Consider the following 14,438-nt stretch of genomic DNA (forward strand, 5'->3'; position numbering starts at 1 on the left):
TAGAGATCCTTTTTGTGACGATGGTGGAACTGATATAAATCAACATGGAGGAAACCCAAAGTCGGAATCTGGCAAGAGATTGGTTTATATAACAGAAGAACTTACGACAATTTAAGGAAGAAGTAGTGGACTGTCCATTAAATCAGAGGACATGGAAGAACATAATTAACAGTTACAAACGAAACCGTAGCAATTGTGATGGAAGACATGGAAGGATAAGTGAAAGTGTAGAGGACTGGAAGACTTCAATTCGCATCAGATGGTGAAACGGCATGGATCGTGAGTTAAGGAGAAGAGCAACCGGTGGAGATGGAGCGTCGTCAACAGCGCGAAGGAGAGACATTCATAGGTTTAATCAATAAGATAGAGAAATGGCTAGGCTTGATTTAATTCTGCAAAACTTTGGGCTAAGTCCAATCCGAAAAACCCAAAATTTTAAGAAGAAATGCTGACGTGGCAGCACCAGAAGTGAGAAAAAGCCAACTTTATATATATAGATATATATATAATTTCCTTATAATGATTTTTCTAAATTTTAAAGCTGTTTAAATATTTTAAATAAAATTAGATTTTCTTTTTTCTATTTTACTTTTATATAAAAACTTTTTATGGTATATTTTGAATTTTTACATTTTTATTTTTTTATAATTTTAATAAATTTAAAATTGACATGTGTCAATATCTGAATGATACAATTGACACATGTCACGATCTTGTTAATGAGTAATTTTGATATCAAACTTTATATAATAAGATTCAGATATAAAGAGGAAATTATTTATTATAATAAACTGTTTTTTTTTATTTCATTGCATTTATATGTAAAACAAGATACAAGTCCAATAACTTAAAGATAATAAATGCAAAGCTAGAATCGTCCATCTTGAAAGAAAGGATATATAAGTAATTTTTACTACTTTTGGCAACAACATTTGAAAGAACATGGAATACAAAGAGAACCACATTGTCCACTTCTAAATCCAGCTTTAATACAGTAGTTCATACATTCATCCCCTCCGTAACACCGAGTATCGCAATGGTCAATTGAGAAATTCTTGATCCCTGCATATATACAAGTCCACATATATATTGACATAATCAATATAAAATAGGTGTAACTCTTTTTATAAAACATATCCAAATAATACCCCATTCGGTTCAAAATATAGGATGTTTTGAGCAAAAACACGTATATTAAGAAATGTTTACTTTAAAAAAGTTCAACCAGGTATAAACAAGAATGCATTTTATAAAGTATTAAACTAATCTAAAAGTTGCATAAAAACTTGAAAAAATCCTATATTATGAAACAAAATAACTTCTCTAAAATATCATATATTATGAAATGGAGGAAGTGTAATTTTAAGGAAATTTTTTAATGCATGTCTATATAAATATATATGTATATAGAAACATAGAAACAATAAAATAAAAGCATTGTCATTACCTATATATATATATATATATATATATATATATATATATATATCTTTTGAAATGATCACTACTATTTTCAAAATAACCAAATCAAACTTTAAATATACCTGAAGCCAAAACGTCATTGTTAGACAACGAAACTGCAAGTATTATTACAAGGAAACAAGTCACCAAAGTTTTAGTACTACACATAGTAATTTCTTATATAAACTATATTGAGCAATTCAAATGATTTCTTTCTTGGATTTTAGAGATAAGTTCTATTGAGTGACAAAAAGGAAAAAGAGATAGGTTCTATTTATATAACTTTTAGTCTTCGATATTTTGTATTATCATTAATTGATTTTTCTTTCTTGTCATTTTTTTTTTTTTGGCAAAAGATCTTTTACATTTATGACTATGTAAATATTTACATTTAATGATCATAAGGAGAACTTAAAATTTGACATTTGTGAGTGTATATGGTCAAAGACAATTTATTGGATATATTATCATTATGATCAATCAATATCTAAAGTTAAATTTCATAATTAGACAATTTTGTTTATATTTAGATATATCGTATAAATTTTAGCTGATTTCAAAATTGATATCGAAAAAGAAACTGAAAATTACATTATATCTGTAAAATCATTGACGTTTTTTTTTTGTTAAAGGTAAATTCATTATGCCATAATACATTATATAATATAGATTTCAAGAAACTACGAAAACAATTTTGAATCATTGTCACATGCCATTATGTAACGTCCGTAACCTGGAAACAAGTTGTGTGTTTAGTGTCGTGCGACATCAAAGAGGTGTCAATCGATAGCATCAACATTTAAAGTTGATCGGTTTAGGGGTTCTCTTCCAAACCGTTTTATATTCCCTATTGAAGGAGAAGAGAGAGTTGTGTTGGTCTCTCTTGGAAGGAAGGAGAAAGGAGTGGCATGTAGGATGAGAGGGAAGCACCGCTAGTTGTGTGGTGTTGCTTCTTGCCCATATTTTGTCACTAATTCGAAGTAAGTAGGTGATGTTGAGCGTATTTAAGGATTGAGATGATTAATGTGGGATTGGGATGTGTATGATGGATTGGGAGGAATCCTTGAGTTGTTTTTCGTGGTTTTTTTCCATGTTAGTGTGTTGTTTATTTGCTTAATCGTTAGGGGAACAAGTATGTTTCTGTAGTTAGGTTTTTGTACCAATCCGAGTAAGTTTCTAACGAATCCAAATCTATTCAACATATTATAAATTTTCTTTTCATAGAATCAACATATACGCAAATGAGTTTAGATCACCACACTAGACTAAAACATATATTAACTTTAAGAGTACAACTTTCAAAGCTTCCTGACTAAGCAAAGGTGGTTATGTTTTCCTTCAAAAAGGAAATTAAGTCAGCTCGGAGTTTGCTTCCTAAGCCGGCTCCTATTTTGATTTCTTGATCCGGGAATTTTTCATTAATGAATATGGCTTCAGTGAGGTAGTCTCGGAGTTACTTTTAGACTGGATTTTTTGCTACCTCGAGCTGTGGTTGCTATTGGATTAGCAGCTTGTGACTTGTGAGGTAACAACTCCTGGCCACTTTTTGGCTTCCCAAGATCTCCCAAACTCCCTCCGGATTGGGAACTTAACGCACTGATGGTACGTTGAGGGGACTGCCTTCATTTGGTATAACCATGGTGATCCCATTATTGCATTGTAAGCTGCAGAGCGGTCGAAGACCGTGAACTCTACCATCTTGATCACTTTGGACACTGGCAGTGCGATCGTCCCTAGATACATTGATGTTTCGTTTGTAAACGAGACTAGAGGCGATGGGGGACCTGCGATGTGTTCTCTTCTAATACCCATCCTAGTGTTATGTATAGCCCTGGGCGTTCGGATTTTCGGTTCGGATCGGATCGGTTTTTTCGGATTTCGGATTTTTCGGATTGGGACGTATAGAATCCGTTTAGAATCCGACTGTTTTTCGGATCGGATCGGATCGGATTCGTTCGGATTCGGATCGGTTTTCAACTTTTTTCTAGAATCCGAACTTAAACCGAAACCCTTATATATGTCATTCAGGAAGTTAAACCAAAAAGTTGGAGCAGCTCAAATGGTTAGCGTGTGTATGCCTTTTCTGAAAGGTCTCAGGTTCGAACTCTTGTCCCGTCTATTCTATATTAAAATTTTAAAACAGATCCGTTTATAGCTAATGGGCTTGGGTTAGAAGCCCAAAAATAATACCAATACCTAAAAATTAACTGGGCAATTCGGTTTAGCGGATAACCGATCGGATTTCGGTTCGGATCGGTTTAAAACCGAAATCCGAATCGCACTCAATATAAAAACCGATCGGTTCTTACAAAGAAACTGAAACCGATTAAAATCGGTTTTTTCGGATCGGTTCGGATCGGTTTATTCGGTTTCGGTTTATTTGCCCAGGGCTAGTTATGTAAATAAACCGCAACAAATGTAAATAAATTATATAAAGAGATTATTCTATTGGGCTTAGAAAGCCCATCATTGGATTTGGGGACTTTTCTCTTAAGACCCAAATATTTCGAGACTTTTTTAAATTACCAATGTACCCTCATCTCTTACTATCTTCTTCTTCAATTGAGTCGAGCTCCGTGTAGCATCATCATAAACCCTAAAGATCGAACTGAAACAACCAATCTCTGAAACCATGGATCCGTTATCAGTGCTGAAAGATTTCACAGTCCGAGGAGAAGCTGATAAAATCGAGCGAGTCGGAGCCAATTACAGATTCGGATCGGAGTATTCGTTCCCATGCGCGACGGAGACGGCGTACAGATCAAAAGGTGGGACTCTCTACACACTCGAAGCATTAGTCCACTATGTGAAGAATCATCATCTAAAACTCGGAGAGTACATGCAATCAACCGTCAAAAGCTCAGTCCCGGCGGTGACTTTACCAGATCGGAAACCTCTCCTCGAATACCTCACCGGTAAAGTAGCTTCTTCCGACGCGATTGATTACCTACTCCTCCAGCAGCAAAACGCGCAGAGTCAGAAACAGAACGAAGAGTATCGACCAGATCAAGATAATTCAGCTTTCGTTTCGAGGGAGAGCGCGATTGAAGATATGGAGGTTGAAGATTTCGGCAAATCCGACGAGGACGTTGATTACATTATGCTGATCCGATCCAACGAGCGGCCGTTGAAGAGCAGAGACGCGATTCTTCAGTGTAAGAACAGGGATTTTTATAGTGTGTTGGTGAATTCGACCAAGAGGGAAGAAGAGAGACAGAGGATTGAGTCTCATCAGAGGAAAGATGGATTAGTTGCTAAGAGTAGGTTAATGGGTGCTGAAGAGAGAGGTATTGTTGGGTTTAGTGGTGGTGGTGGAGATGATAATGGCTATGATGCTAACCCTAAATCTAAGCTTCATTTTAAAGCTGGGAAGATTGGTGAAGGTGTGCCTATTATCCTTGTGCCGAGTGCGTTTCAGACGTTGATTACTATATATAATGTTAAGGAGTTTCTTGAAGATGGTGTTTTTATAGAGAATGATGTTAAGGCTAAGGAGATGAAGGGTTTAAAGCCTGATTGTATTACGGTTCAGAAGAAGTTTAGTCGAGATAGAGAGAGAGTTGTGACTGCTTATGAAGTTAGGGATAAGCCCTCTGCTTTGAAGCCTGATGATTGGGATCGTGTTGTTGCGGTTTTCGTGTTGGGAAAGGATTGGCAGTTCAAGGGTTGGCCTTTCAAGGATCACGTTGAGATATTCAATAAGAGTAAGTAATATGATTATTCAATTCTTTTGGTTTTCTTGAGCTTAAGAGTTCAATTCAGTTGAAGCTGACGTTTTTTTTTTACTATACTTTGCAGTCATTGGATTCTACATGCGGTTTGAAGATGACAGTATAGAATCCGCCAAGACGGTGAAGCAGTGGAATGTAAAGATCATCTCGGTGAGAAATTTATTACCCTTTTAAATATGCTGTTTCTGATAAAATTATCATCCAGATATGATTTACTGAATCTTGGAACTTTCTTTTGTGTTTTTTGAACTAATCAGATTAGCAAGAATAAGAGGCATAACGACAGGGCTGCTGCATTAGAAGTCTGGGAAAAACTCGAGGAGTTTGTGCGATCTCGGTCACATTCTTAGTATCTAGACTGTTGTAGAATATTTATTTCTGTATCAATTTTCACACTTTTCATCATTTTTTCCTCGGATAATCTTACTACTTTCTATAACATTGGAACATAGTGATACAGTTTTATGCAATGTGATTGTTTTTTATTAATGCTAAATTGAAACTGTTCATTAGCTTTCTCTTTCACGTCTCTAATGGTAAATTGGAACTGTTCATTAGCTTTGGAAGGTGAATTAAGATCAATATATTTTACGGTTTGCATTTTCTACCTTTTGTCTCAAACATTCACTGCCTTCTCCAACGATTAGCGAAGGGTAGAGAGCCTGCAAAGCACTGTAAATTGGGATAATATGTGAAGAATAGAAGCCCATATGGCCATCCTCTTTTCATCATGTTGTTGTTACAGGTTGAACTTCTACAGATGATGTTTCTTAATTAAGCTTTAATGATGGTGAGGGAGTTCCTGACTTCCATTTAGCTTGAGCTGTAAAGATTGTCTTACCTTAACGATCCAACCATGGTTCTTGCCAATTGAAGTTTCAGGTATGGAAACAAAAGTACTGCATTATTTCACATGTTTTTGCTCTTGTTCATAACAGAAGAGGAAGTATTGATCTCAAATTGGTGCACGGATCTGATATGGATATAGACTGTCTTCTGTTTGTTTCTTACCATTGCATACAACGATTAAAAAGGTTGGTTTTTCTTATATCTAACTTTAAAAGTGTATCTCTCATTAGCTTTCATGTTCCATAATTAACGCTAGATCGTTGCTTGCCGCCTAAAGTCTGTCATATTCTATAGGATGTTTTTATTTCAAGCCAAGTTTGGGATATGTGTTTCCATCTATCATCTCTGGTTCTTGAGTTTTGAATCTAAACTAGTTAGATTGCTACCATCTAAAGTGATATTTGTTGAGAGAGTTGTTCTGTTTTTCACACTGTGTTCTGGAAAGCAATATTTATTGTAAAGGTAAATAGATCCAACATGCTCTCCGTTGATACAACAAAGCAATATCACCGGGAGAGTAGGGATTTACAGAGCATAAAATACATCACACAAAATCACAACAAAATGTGAATAAATAGGGAAAAATAAAGAATGCAATCTGAGTGGCACAAAAGCTTCATCGGTTTCAGTAGAAACATGGATGGGGAAAATCAGTAACTCAGAAGATTGCGATGTAGGAAGCCGCGGAAAGGATGGCAAGAAGAGGAAATGAGAACTTGATAGAGCTCCCATCAGACGATGGTCCGTCTCCTTCCCCTGCTGGTACGGTTTTCGATCCATTTCCTGGTCCTAACATAAATTCACGATATGGATGCATTAGATAACATAAAGATAAGATTGAGACTGGTGTTTCTTCCTTGCATATGTTTTAAGTCAGTTACCTGAAGAGTTTGGTGATTCTGCAGGAGAGTCAGAAGTGGAACCACCACCACCACCACCTACAAAAACATATACTGCTAAGATTCGCAAGCTTTGGGATTGGAACAATCTTCAGAAGCTGATGTTTTGAAATTCTTACCGGTACTACAGCGACTGACTGGAGGAGTCTGAACATTACAAGCCTTTGGCAGACCAAGAGCTTGTGTTTGGTTAACGTTGATACCTAGCTGAGAGCCACCACCGTTGAGGACTTGACACAAACAGTCAGGAGAAGACTGGACTACGCTACCCAACTGACGACAGCATTGCTGAGAAGGAGAAGTAGAGTTTCCGGTTATGTAGTTGAGACACGGCGATAAGCTAATCAACACGTTTGTGCAGCCTGACTGAGCAGAGACCCTTGTAGAAGTCATCACAGCCATAAAAACTGTAAGACACACTAAACATATTCCCATTTTCATGTTTTCTTGAGAAGTTGTGTATGGAGAGAAGAATCCTTTTGAGTTTGTTTTGGTTTAGGTTTTATTATGTTTTGTTTGTTTGATTGGATATTGTGGAGCCTTTGGGTATAAATAAAGAACTGAGGACGTAAAGGTGGCTTAATTTGGGTGACCAACTCTTTCCTACTTTTCTAACAGTTTTTGTTTTGATCTGTTCAGACTCGGACAAAACGAGTGTTGTGTTGTGAACAGAACTGATCCGTTTGTAGTTTTTTAGGGTCGGTGGTCTTTGTGACGGTCTAGCTAGGCTTGGTTGTTGAACTACTTCCTCTGATTAAGGTTTATGGAGTTTAGCTAATTACTATACAATAATACAGAACTGTTTTGTATTCTTTTATTTGTATTTGACTTGACTAATATTAACAACAGGTGTCGGAAAATTCTCAGTTAGGACATCATCTTTTACAAGTCTATTGACGTTCTAATACAACACAAGACATGTAATGTATCTACTACACTCTTCCTCCGGTACACGTGAATGCATCCAATTGGCTAATTCACTTCCACCAACGACCCCCAATTATCAATAAACGAACATGAGTTAGTTATTAGTGGTTGACCTATACTCACTTCTTTTTCTTCCCTCCACTTTTCTCCAATCTATAAAACCCAAATCCCCACAATTGCTTCCTTTCTCATCACACATCAAACACCTTACCACAAAATCTTTAAACATCCAAAGAAACAATAAACAAACAAAGCTTAAACGATCCAACAATGTCGAAGATTCTTGTCGTGGTGGTTGCGATGATCGCAGTGCTAGCTTTGCCGATTCACGGCCAACAACAGCCACTTAGCCAATGTACCCCGTCGATGATGACCAGCGTGAGTCCTTGTATGAGCTTCATAACCAACAGTAGCAGCAATGGAACTTCTCCGTCGTCTGATTGTTGTAACTCGCTGAGGTCTTTGACCACTGGAGGAATGGGATGTCTTTGTCTTATTGTCACTGGAACTGTTCCTTTCAATATTCCCATTAACCGCACAACCGCTGTCTCTCTTCCCCGTGCTTGTAACATGCCTAGAGTCCCTCTTCAATGCCAAGGCAAATAAAACCAACTCACTCCCCTCTAATTATTACATTATATATACCTGCTTGAATCAGTACTCTAATATAAGTTTTGATCTTCCATCTCTTTACAGCCAATATTGCTCCAGCTGCTGCTCCTGGTAAACACTCAATCACCTTATCATCTCAACTCATTAAGTAATTAGTTGCTTGATAGATAAATTGATACGAATTTTTCTGTTTTGGCAACACAGGACCTGCTGCTACATTTGGACCGTCGATGTCTCCAGGTCCAGCGACGAATCCTATTGTTCCAGAGCCGACTTCGTCAGCTCAGACTCCACAGTCTGATACAACCCGACCTTTTACACCATCTGTTGACGGTGGAGCTCCGACGTCAGATGACGGAGGAAGCAGCAGTAAACCTTCTGAGACTCCTTCGTCCGCTTACGCACTCTCACCCTCTTTTCTCTTCTTCAGCATCGCCCTTGTAGCTCTCAAGTTCTACTGATGATTTCTTTGTTTTTCGTTGTATTCTTCTTCATGTGATTTGATTTATGCATCTTTGATTATAGAAAAAAAAACCATTTATTTGGTCATTGCTTGGTCTTGGTGGAATAAGCTTGTGTATATTGTTCTTTGTTTCGAGTGAAATTTATTTTGTACTGTTGAAGTAATATATCATCATTTTTATGGAATCACAACACTATTGATGCTCAAAGATGAAAAGTGTCAAAACACTAACTCCCAACTTCTTTATAATCAAAAGCAAATGTCACACAAACCAACATATGAAAAACCAAACAAAAACAAACTCAGACAGCAGCAGTCGTGACATCCACTACGGATTGACGCCTAGCATATTCACGAGCTCCATCTTTGTCAACAATCTTGATCACAAAGTTCGGTGGCGCAATGACCAGTCTTGAACGGATTTCAAGTATGCATTTGTCCACCAGTTCAATGGCTTCTTCTACAGTCATGTCGCTGCGGTAATGTCTGTCCATTGTGGAGAGGGAGAAGTAGGAGCCATAACCGAAAGCTCCCTTGTCAACTTTGTGAAGGGTTGCAATGTAATCGATGTAGTAAAGAGATGCACCACTCTCATTGTCGTAGCCAGCCAATAGTATATTCACCGAATACGGATTCTGATTAAATGGAGCAAAAATAAAACACACAGAGATATCTCAAATTTTTTGCCATCAATGAGTAGCCAATCATAAACAATACAGGGAAATCCAAAGCAAAGACCATATGAGATTTTTGTGTATAGCCCTCAAGACTCTAATACTAATAAATTAGCTTCACATTTTACATAATCAAGTCATTTTAGCCTTGTAAAATCTAACACATGGTCGTAACAAAGCGTAGACGTAACAAAACTCTCAGTTACAACCCAACCTATTCCACCAAACAGATGCATATCAATAATGTAGACGATAACAATATTAAGTAAACTTCTGCAACTCTTGTAGTGATCATAGTGATCATTTGGCTATAGAAGACATTCAAGCACAGAACAAGATAGTAAGTTCCTTCAAGTTTGGGATAGTCTCACTACAATCCTAACAATGAAAACCAAAGCAAGTCCTCAAATCAAATCTCCTAATTACTCTAAAGTCCAAATAAGACGGACTTAACTAAAAAGTTCCAACTTACAAGACTCATCTCAGAACTACTCAACACTGCTGCCACATATAAATGGAAGTTAAACTTGTAAGACCATGGACTTGAAGAAACAAAGACCTATTGGCTATCATAAGCAACAGAGAGGGAAGCTTCAATTCAAATACACATAGAACTGCAAAAACGAACTCAATTCAATTTCACAAAAGGCTAAAGTTGTATACCTTCCTCAACGCAGTAGCGAGCTCTCCGCGAGTGAAATTGGCAGCAGCGGAAGTAGTCAAAGGGATACCGTTTCTGAATTTGTACAAGGAAACATTCTTCTGAACGTACTCCGTAAACTGAACCCTAATAATAATCAAACAACCCCAAATAAGCGAAGCCTAGTTCAAATTACTCTATCCATCCCTAAATTATATATATATATATATATATATATATAGAGAGAGAGAGAGAGAGAGAGAGAGAGCTTACCTATCACCTGGCTCGCCACTAGCAGCAACAAGCTTGTGAGAGTCGAGCATCATGATCTTGTCTTCGTTGTTCTTGTGGAGAAGGATACTGTGAACCGCAGATGTATCAGCAGCAACGATGGCGAATCCATTCCCAACAAGACCGAATACACACTCCATTATTGTATTCTGCTACAGATCTGTTTCGTCTCAGACTCCGATTCCGATTTGCTTTTTTTTTTCTCCGGCGTTGTTAGAGAGATTTATAAAAAAAGTAAAAGCGTCTTGGAGAACAAGCCTTCTCTCTCTTACGGAGAAGAAGAAGAAGAAGAGGGATGATTTGGTTAATTCACGTGATCATCAGGGGTATTTTAGTCATATCAGCTTAAAAAGGAGTTCTGAATGAGATGGGCCTTGAGGCCCGTTATCTTAACCCAAAACCCATTCACACTAGGAAGCGAAAGACTCTTTTTGCCAACCTTTATAGTTTACTAGGCCCGCACGATGTGCGGCTATTAAAACTATTGAACAGAATAAATTTTAAACCCTAAACAATTTTTTAAAAATATAAAAATAAACTTTATTTCTTGAAGTAAATATAAAAATAATTGTTTAGTTAGAGAAATTTTTTATTTGTATTTACCTTCATACACTTATTTATATTTTATATTCTTAATATATTATAACAATTATTACAATAATCTAAAGCTAAATTATATCCCACTAAACGTTTGCCAAATACTCATCATTACAGATATTATTATTGTCAGATTTAAAAAACGTATCACAACTTATTACAAAATATTTTACATGCAGAGAATTCATCAAAGCAACATATACAGTAAAACCTCTATAAATTAATAAAGTTGGGACCATGAAATTGTATTAATTTATAGAGGTTTTAATTTATCGATAAATTAATAATTATTAATTTATAGAGAGACTTTCCAAATTTGATAAAAAAAAATATTAAAAAAAAGATTTAATCTTTATAACTAATATTTTTATAAAATCAATTACAATGAAAATAACAATTATCATGTTTTGAAGATAGTATTCAAAGTTTTTTATATAGTAAAAATATTTAAAATGAACTCTAATAAAAATTAATGTGTAGATATATATATATATATTTAGATAGTTTTATATAATTATTAATTTATAGTATTGATGGGACTATATATTTACAAAGAAATTTCAAACAAAATTTTATTTTATTATATTATCAAATAGTGTCCAAAATTACACTAGTCCCAACTTGGAACCGGAGAAATTTATTAATTTATAGAGATTATTAATTTATCGAGTATTAATTTATAGAGGTTTTACTGTAGTTTAATAACCACATACAATGTTACTGTATGTTTCACCATTAAATATATGCTATTAAATCCTAAATTATTTTATTGTTAAAGTATGCTATTTATCACCACCTATAAAATATCTTTTAAACAAATTATAACAAATTTTATGTTGTTTGGCATAATTATAGTTCTTATAATTACTAAAATTGTCTTGTTACATAATTTCTTTAACCGTGATTTTTTTTTTACTCCAAAGATATTTTGGATGAACAACTAAAGGAAATTATATACTCTATTACAAAAATAAATATAACATAAAAAAATTGAATATTATAATCATGATGGTATATATAAAACTTAGATAATTCACATATACAAAATAGAAACTTTATAAACAATCCAAAACATGATATATGTCATAATCACGTTAAGGATAGATAGATGCCTTATTTACTCCTTAGAAATATAGCATTGTACCAAAACTACTTAGAAATATGACCACATCTCAAATATTCTCGAGTCGTAAGTTCTCAACTTATTTCTACCCGAATCGAAAGTTCTCATATATTTCTCTATATACATGGATTTAAACGGTTTACGAACCAAATTCTATAGAAATACCACATAAATCAAGTTTGAATCTAATTTTAAAACGGTTTACCGTGCCAACTTCCGAAAGTTTAAAATCGCTTTTCAATTACTCAATCAAGCAGCTCTTGTTTCAGTACCGGATTCATTGACATTATCTAGATGAGAAAACTCTAGATTTTGACTAAATACATCAACTACCGACTAATCTTTGAAATTTATAACGCTACTAACTGTAGAATCACTTTTGGAACCTCCATCAGTGTCTCCATCCTCAATTAATTTAGCGGGCTTTAGATACTTTGATTCCATTTCATTGCATCTGATAGCTTCCATTCAAAAATCCGCACGAATAAAAGACCCACAATAGATCGGCAAAATTATATCAGAAAAAAAAATCAAAGATAAAAGATTTTGATATAAATATGTAAATTTTATGTAGATATAATGTTATTTTTTTAATTAGCTATTCCTATTACGTTTCAAAAATAATAATTCTTTTTACATAACTTATATTATTATTTTTTTAAAAATTTGTTATTCACTATTTCTTGATTAATAATAATATACATGCTTAATGAAATTTTTTTTATACATGTCAAAATCTAATTGAGAAAACACATATAATATAATTAGCATACAATGAAAAATATATTAGTTTTGTCAATTTTTCTTTTTGATTTAGGAATTTTTTTTTAATGTAGATTTAATGTTATTCTTAATTAGCTGTTTTGAAAAATAATATTTTTAATGTTATTATCTTAATTAACTGTTTTAAAAAATAATATTTTTTTGACACATGTCAATATCTTATCGTATACTTGACACGTGTCATGATCCTGTTAATGGCTAACTTTGAAAACCCAACTTTATATAATAAGGTTATATAATCGTGATTAGAAGTCTCGCTACTCTCTTGTTTCTCGATCTTTGAAGTAGCAAAGTCAGAATGGTGAAAACAGAAAATTCAAGCCTAGTAACAGATTCTACAATGAAGAACAAGTTAGTAGATCGTCCTCCTTGGACCTATACCATGCAGATCCAAAGCCTCTCCCAACTCAAGGAACTCTTCCCTGAATCCGAATACAAATCCCTTACTTTCTCTTCAGGCAAATACAACTGGTATAATTAATTACAAAACCCTAAACCCTAATTTGGATATACTAATTTTTTTCTTTCTAAGCTACTATAATGTTTATTTCTTGTGTTGATTTAGGAGACTGGTTATATACCCAACAGGAAACAAGAAGGACAGCGGGGAGGGATAATGTATGTTGAGTTAGATACCTCAAGCCTTACCGCGTCTACGGTTTTGGCATATCTCACCTTCTTCGTCTACAATAAGAAAGAAAATAAATATTTTACTATTCAAGGTTTGTACTTTCATATATAGCCTGTTATATATATATATATATATATATATTTATGTGTGTGTTTAGTAATGAATTATATATATGTATCATTCAGATGTTGAAGGGAAGCACTTCAATGCAATAAGACCGGTGTGGGGATTTCCGCGAGTGCTTCCGCTTGATACGTTCAATGATCCTAAAAACGGATATGTGTTCGAGGGAGATCAATGTGAGTTTGGTGTTGATGTGATGGTTCCACTTGTCAATTGGGAAGTTGTCTCTTTCCCTAATACACCATCTAAGACAAAGTTTTCTTGGACGGTCAAGAAATTCTCTAAGTTGAAAGATCATTGCTACGTATCAGACAAGTTCATTATGGGAGGAAAGAATGGGTGAGTAATATCAATATCAAGTTCATTATGTGTATTTGTGTGCTAACCATTATAATGTTTTTGTAGGGTTATAAAGTTGTATCCCAAGGGCTACACTACAACATATTCCAAATCTTTGTCCATGTTTGTGTTTCTGGCTGATGGTGAAACAATGAAGGCAGGTGAGCAGATTCACATACGAGGGGTTCTTCGACTTCTTGACCCATATGGACAGAAGCACGAGACAGTAATGGGTAAAATTCTTTTACCTAAATACCACTTGATGAGATCTAGCTAAATACTAAGATATTTCATT

The 14,438-nt window shown here is 34.8% G+C and overlaps 6 protein-coding genes across 6 annotated transcripts in view; 3 read left to right on the top strand and 3 right to left on the bottom strand.

The window, feature by feature from the left end:
- LOC104746715 (defensin-like protein 46) lies at positions 788 to 1,699 on the bottom strand. The gene is made up of 2 exons (XM_019236975.1): positions 1,545 to 1,699; positions 788 to 1,062 (listed from the first exon to the last, which is right to left on the bottom strand). Exons 1-2 carry the CDS (start codon positions 1,627 to 1,629, stop codon positions 914 to 916), a joined length of 234 nt encoding a protein of 77 aa, XP_019092520.1. The 5' UTR covers positions 1,630 to 1,699; the 3' UTR covers positions 788 to 913.
- Positions 4,011 to 5,704, top strand: LOC104746716 (protein CDC73 homolog). The gene is made up of 3 exons (XM_010468243.2): positions 4,011 to 5,165; positions 5,260 to 5,342; positions 5,450 to 5,704. The coding sequence occupies exons 1-3, from the start codon at positions 4,094 to 4,096 to the stop codon at positions 5,540 to 5,542; spliced, it is 1,248 nt and encodes a 415-aa protein (XP_010466545.1). The 5' UTR covers positions 4,011 to 4,093; the 3' UTR covers positions 5,543 to 5,704.
- LOC104746717 (non-specific lipid-transfer protein-like protein At2g13820) lies at positions 6,477 to 7,481 on the bottom strand. The gene is made up of 3 exons (XM_010468244.1): positions 7,060 to 7,481; positions 6,923 to 6,979; positions 6,477 to 6,830 (listed from the first exon to the last, which is right to left on the bottom strand). Exons 1-3 carry the CDS (start codon positions 7,379 to 7,381, stop codon positions 6,700 to 6,702), a joined length of 510 nt encoding a protein of 169 aa, XP_010466546.1. The 5' UTR covers positions 7,382 to 7,481; the 3' UTR covers positions 6,477 to 6,699.
- Positions 8,039 to 9,127, top strand: LOC104746718 (non-specific lipid-transfer protein-like protein At2g13820). The gene is made up of 3 exons (XM_010468245.1): positions 8,039 to 8,465; positions 8,564 to 8,590; positions 8,684 to 9,127. Exons 1-3 carry the CDS (start codon positions 8,138 to 8,140, stop codon positions 8,938 to 8,940), a joined length of 612 nt encoding a protein of 203 aa, XP_010466547.1. The 5' UTR covers positions 8,039 to 8,137; the 3' UTR covers positions 8,941 to 9,127.
- On the bottom strand, positions 9,149 to 10,808 carry LOC104746719 (proteasome subunit beta type-2-A). The gene is made up of 3 exons (XM_010468246.2): positions 10,530 to 10,808; positions 10,280 to 10,403; positions 9,149 to 9,577 (listed from the first exon to the last, which is right to left on the bottom strand). Exons 1-3 carry the CDS (start codon positions 10,685 to 10,687, stop codon positions 9,245 to 9,247), a joined length of 615 nt encoding a protein of 204 aa, XP_010466548.1. The 5' UTR covers positions 10,688 to 10,808; the 3' UTR covers positions 9,149 to 9,244.
- The window catches only part of LOC104748435, a 1,251-nt gene continuing 203 nt past the window's right edge, over positions 13,391 to 14,438 (top strand). The window contains exons 1-4 of the mRNA XM_019236718.1: positions 13,391 to 13,521; positions 13,639 to 13,772; positions 13,867 to 14,143; positions 14,210 to 14,304. Coding sequence (XP_019092263.1) covers positions 13,391 to 13,521; positions 13,639 to 13,772; positions 13,867 to 14,143; positions 14,210 to 14,304 — 637 coding nt within the window. The remainder of the gene's footprint in view (positions 13,522 to 13,638; positions 13,773 to 13,866; positions 14,144 to 14,209; positions 14,305 to 14,438) is intronic.

Source organism: Camelina sativa, chromosome 15 (genome assembly GCF_000633955.1).
Source record: "Camelina sativa cultivar DH55 chromosome 15, Cs, whole genome shotgun sequence".
Lineage (NCBI taxonomy): Eukaryota > Viridiplantae > Streptophyta > Magnoliopsida > Brassicales > Brassicaceae > Camelina > Camelina sativa.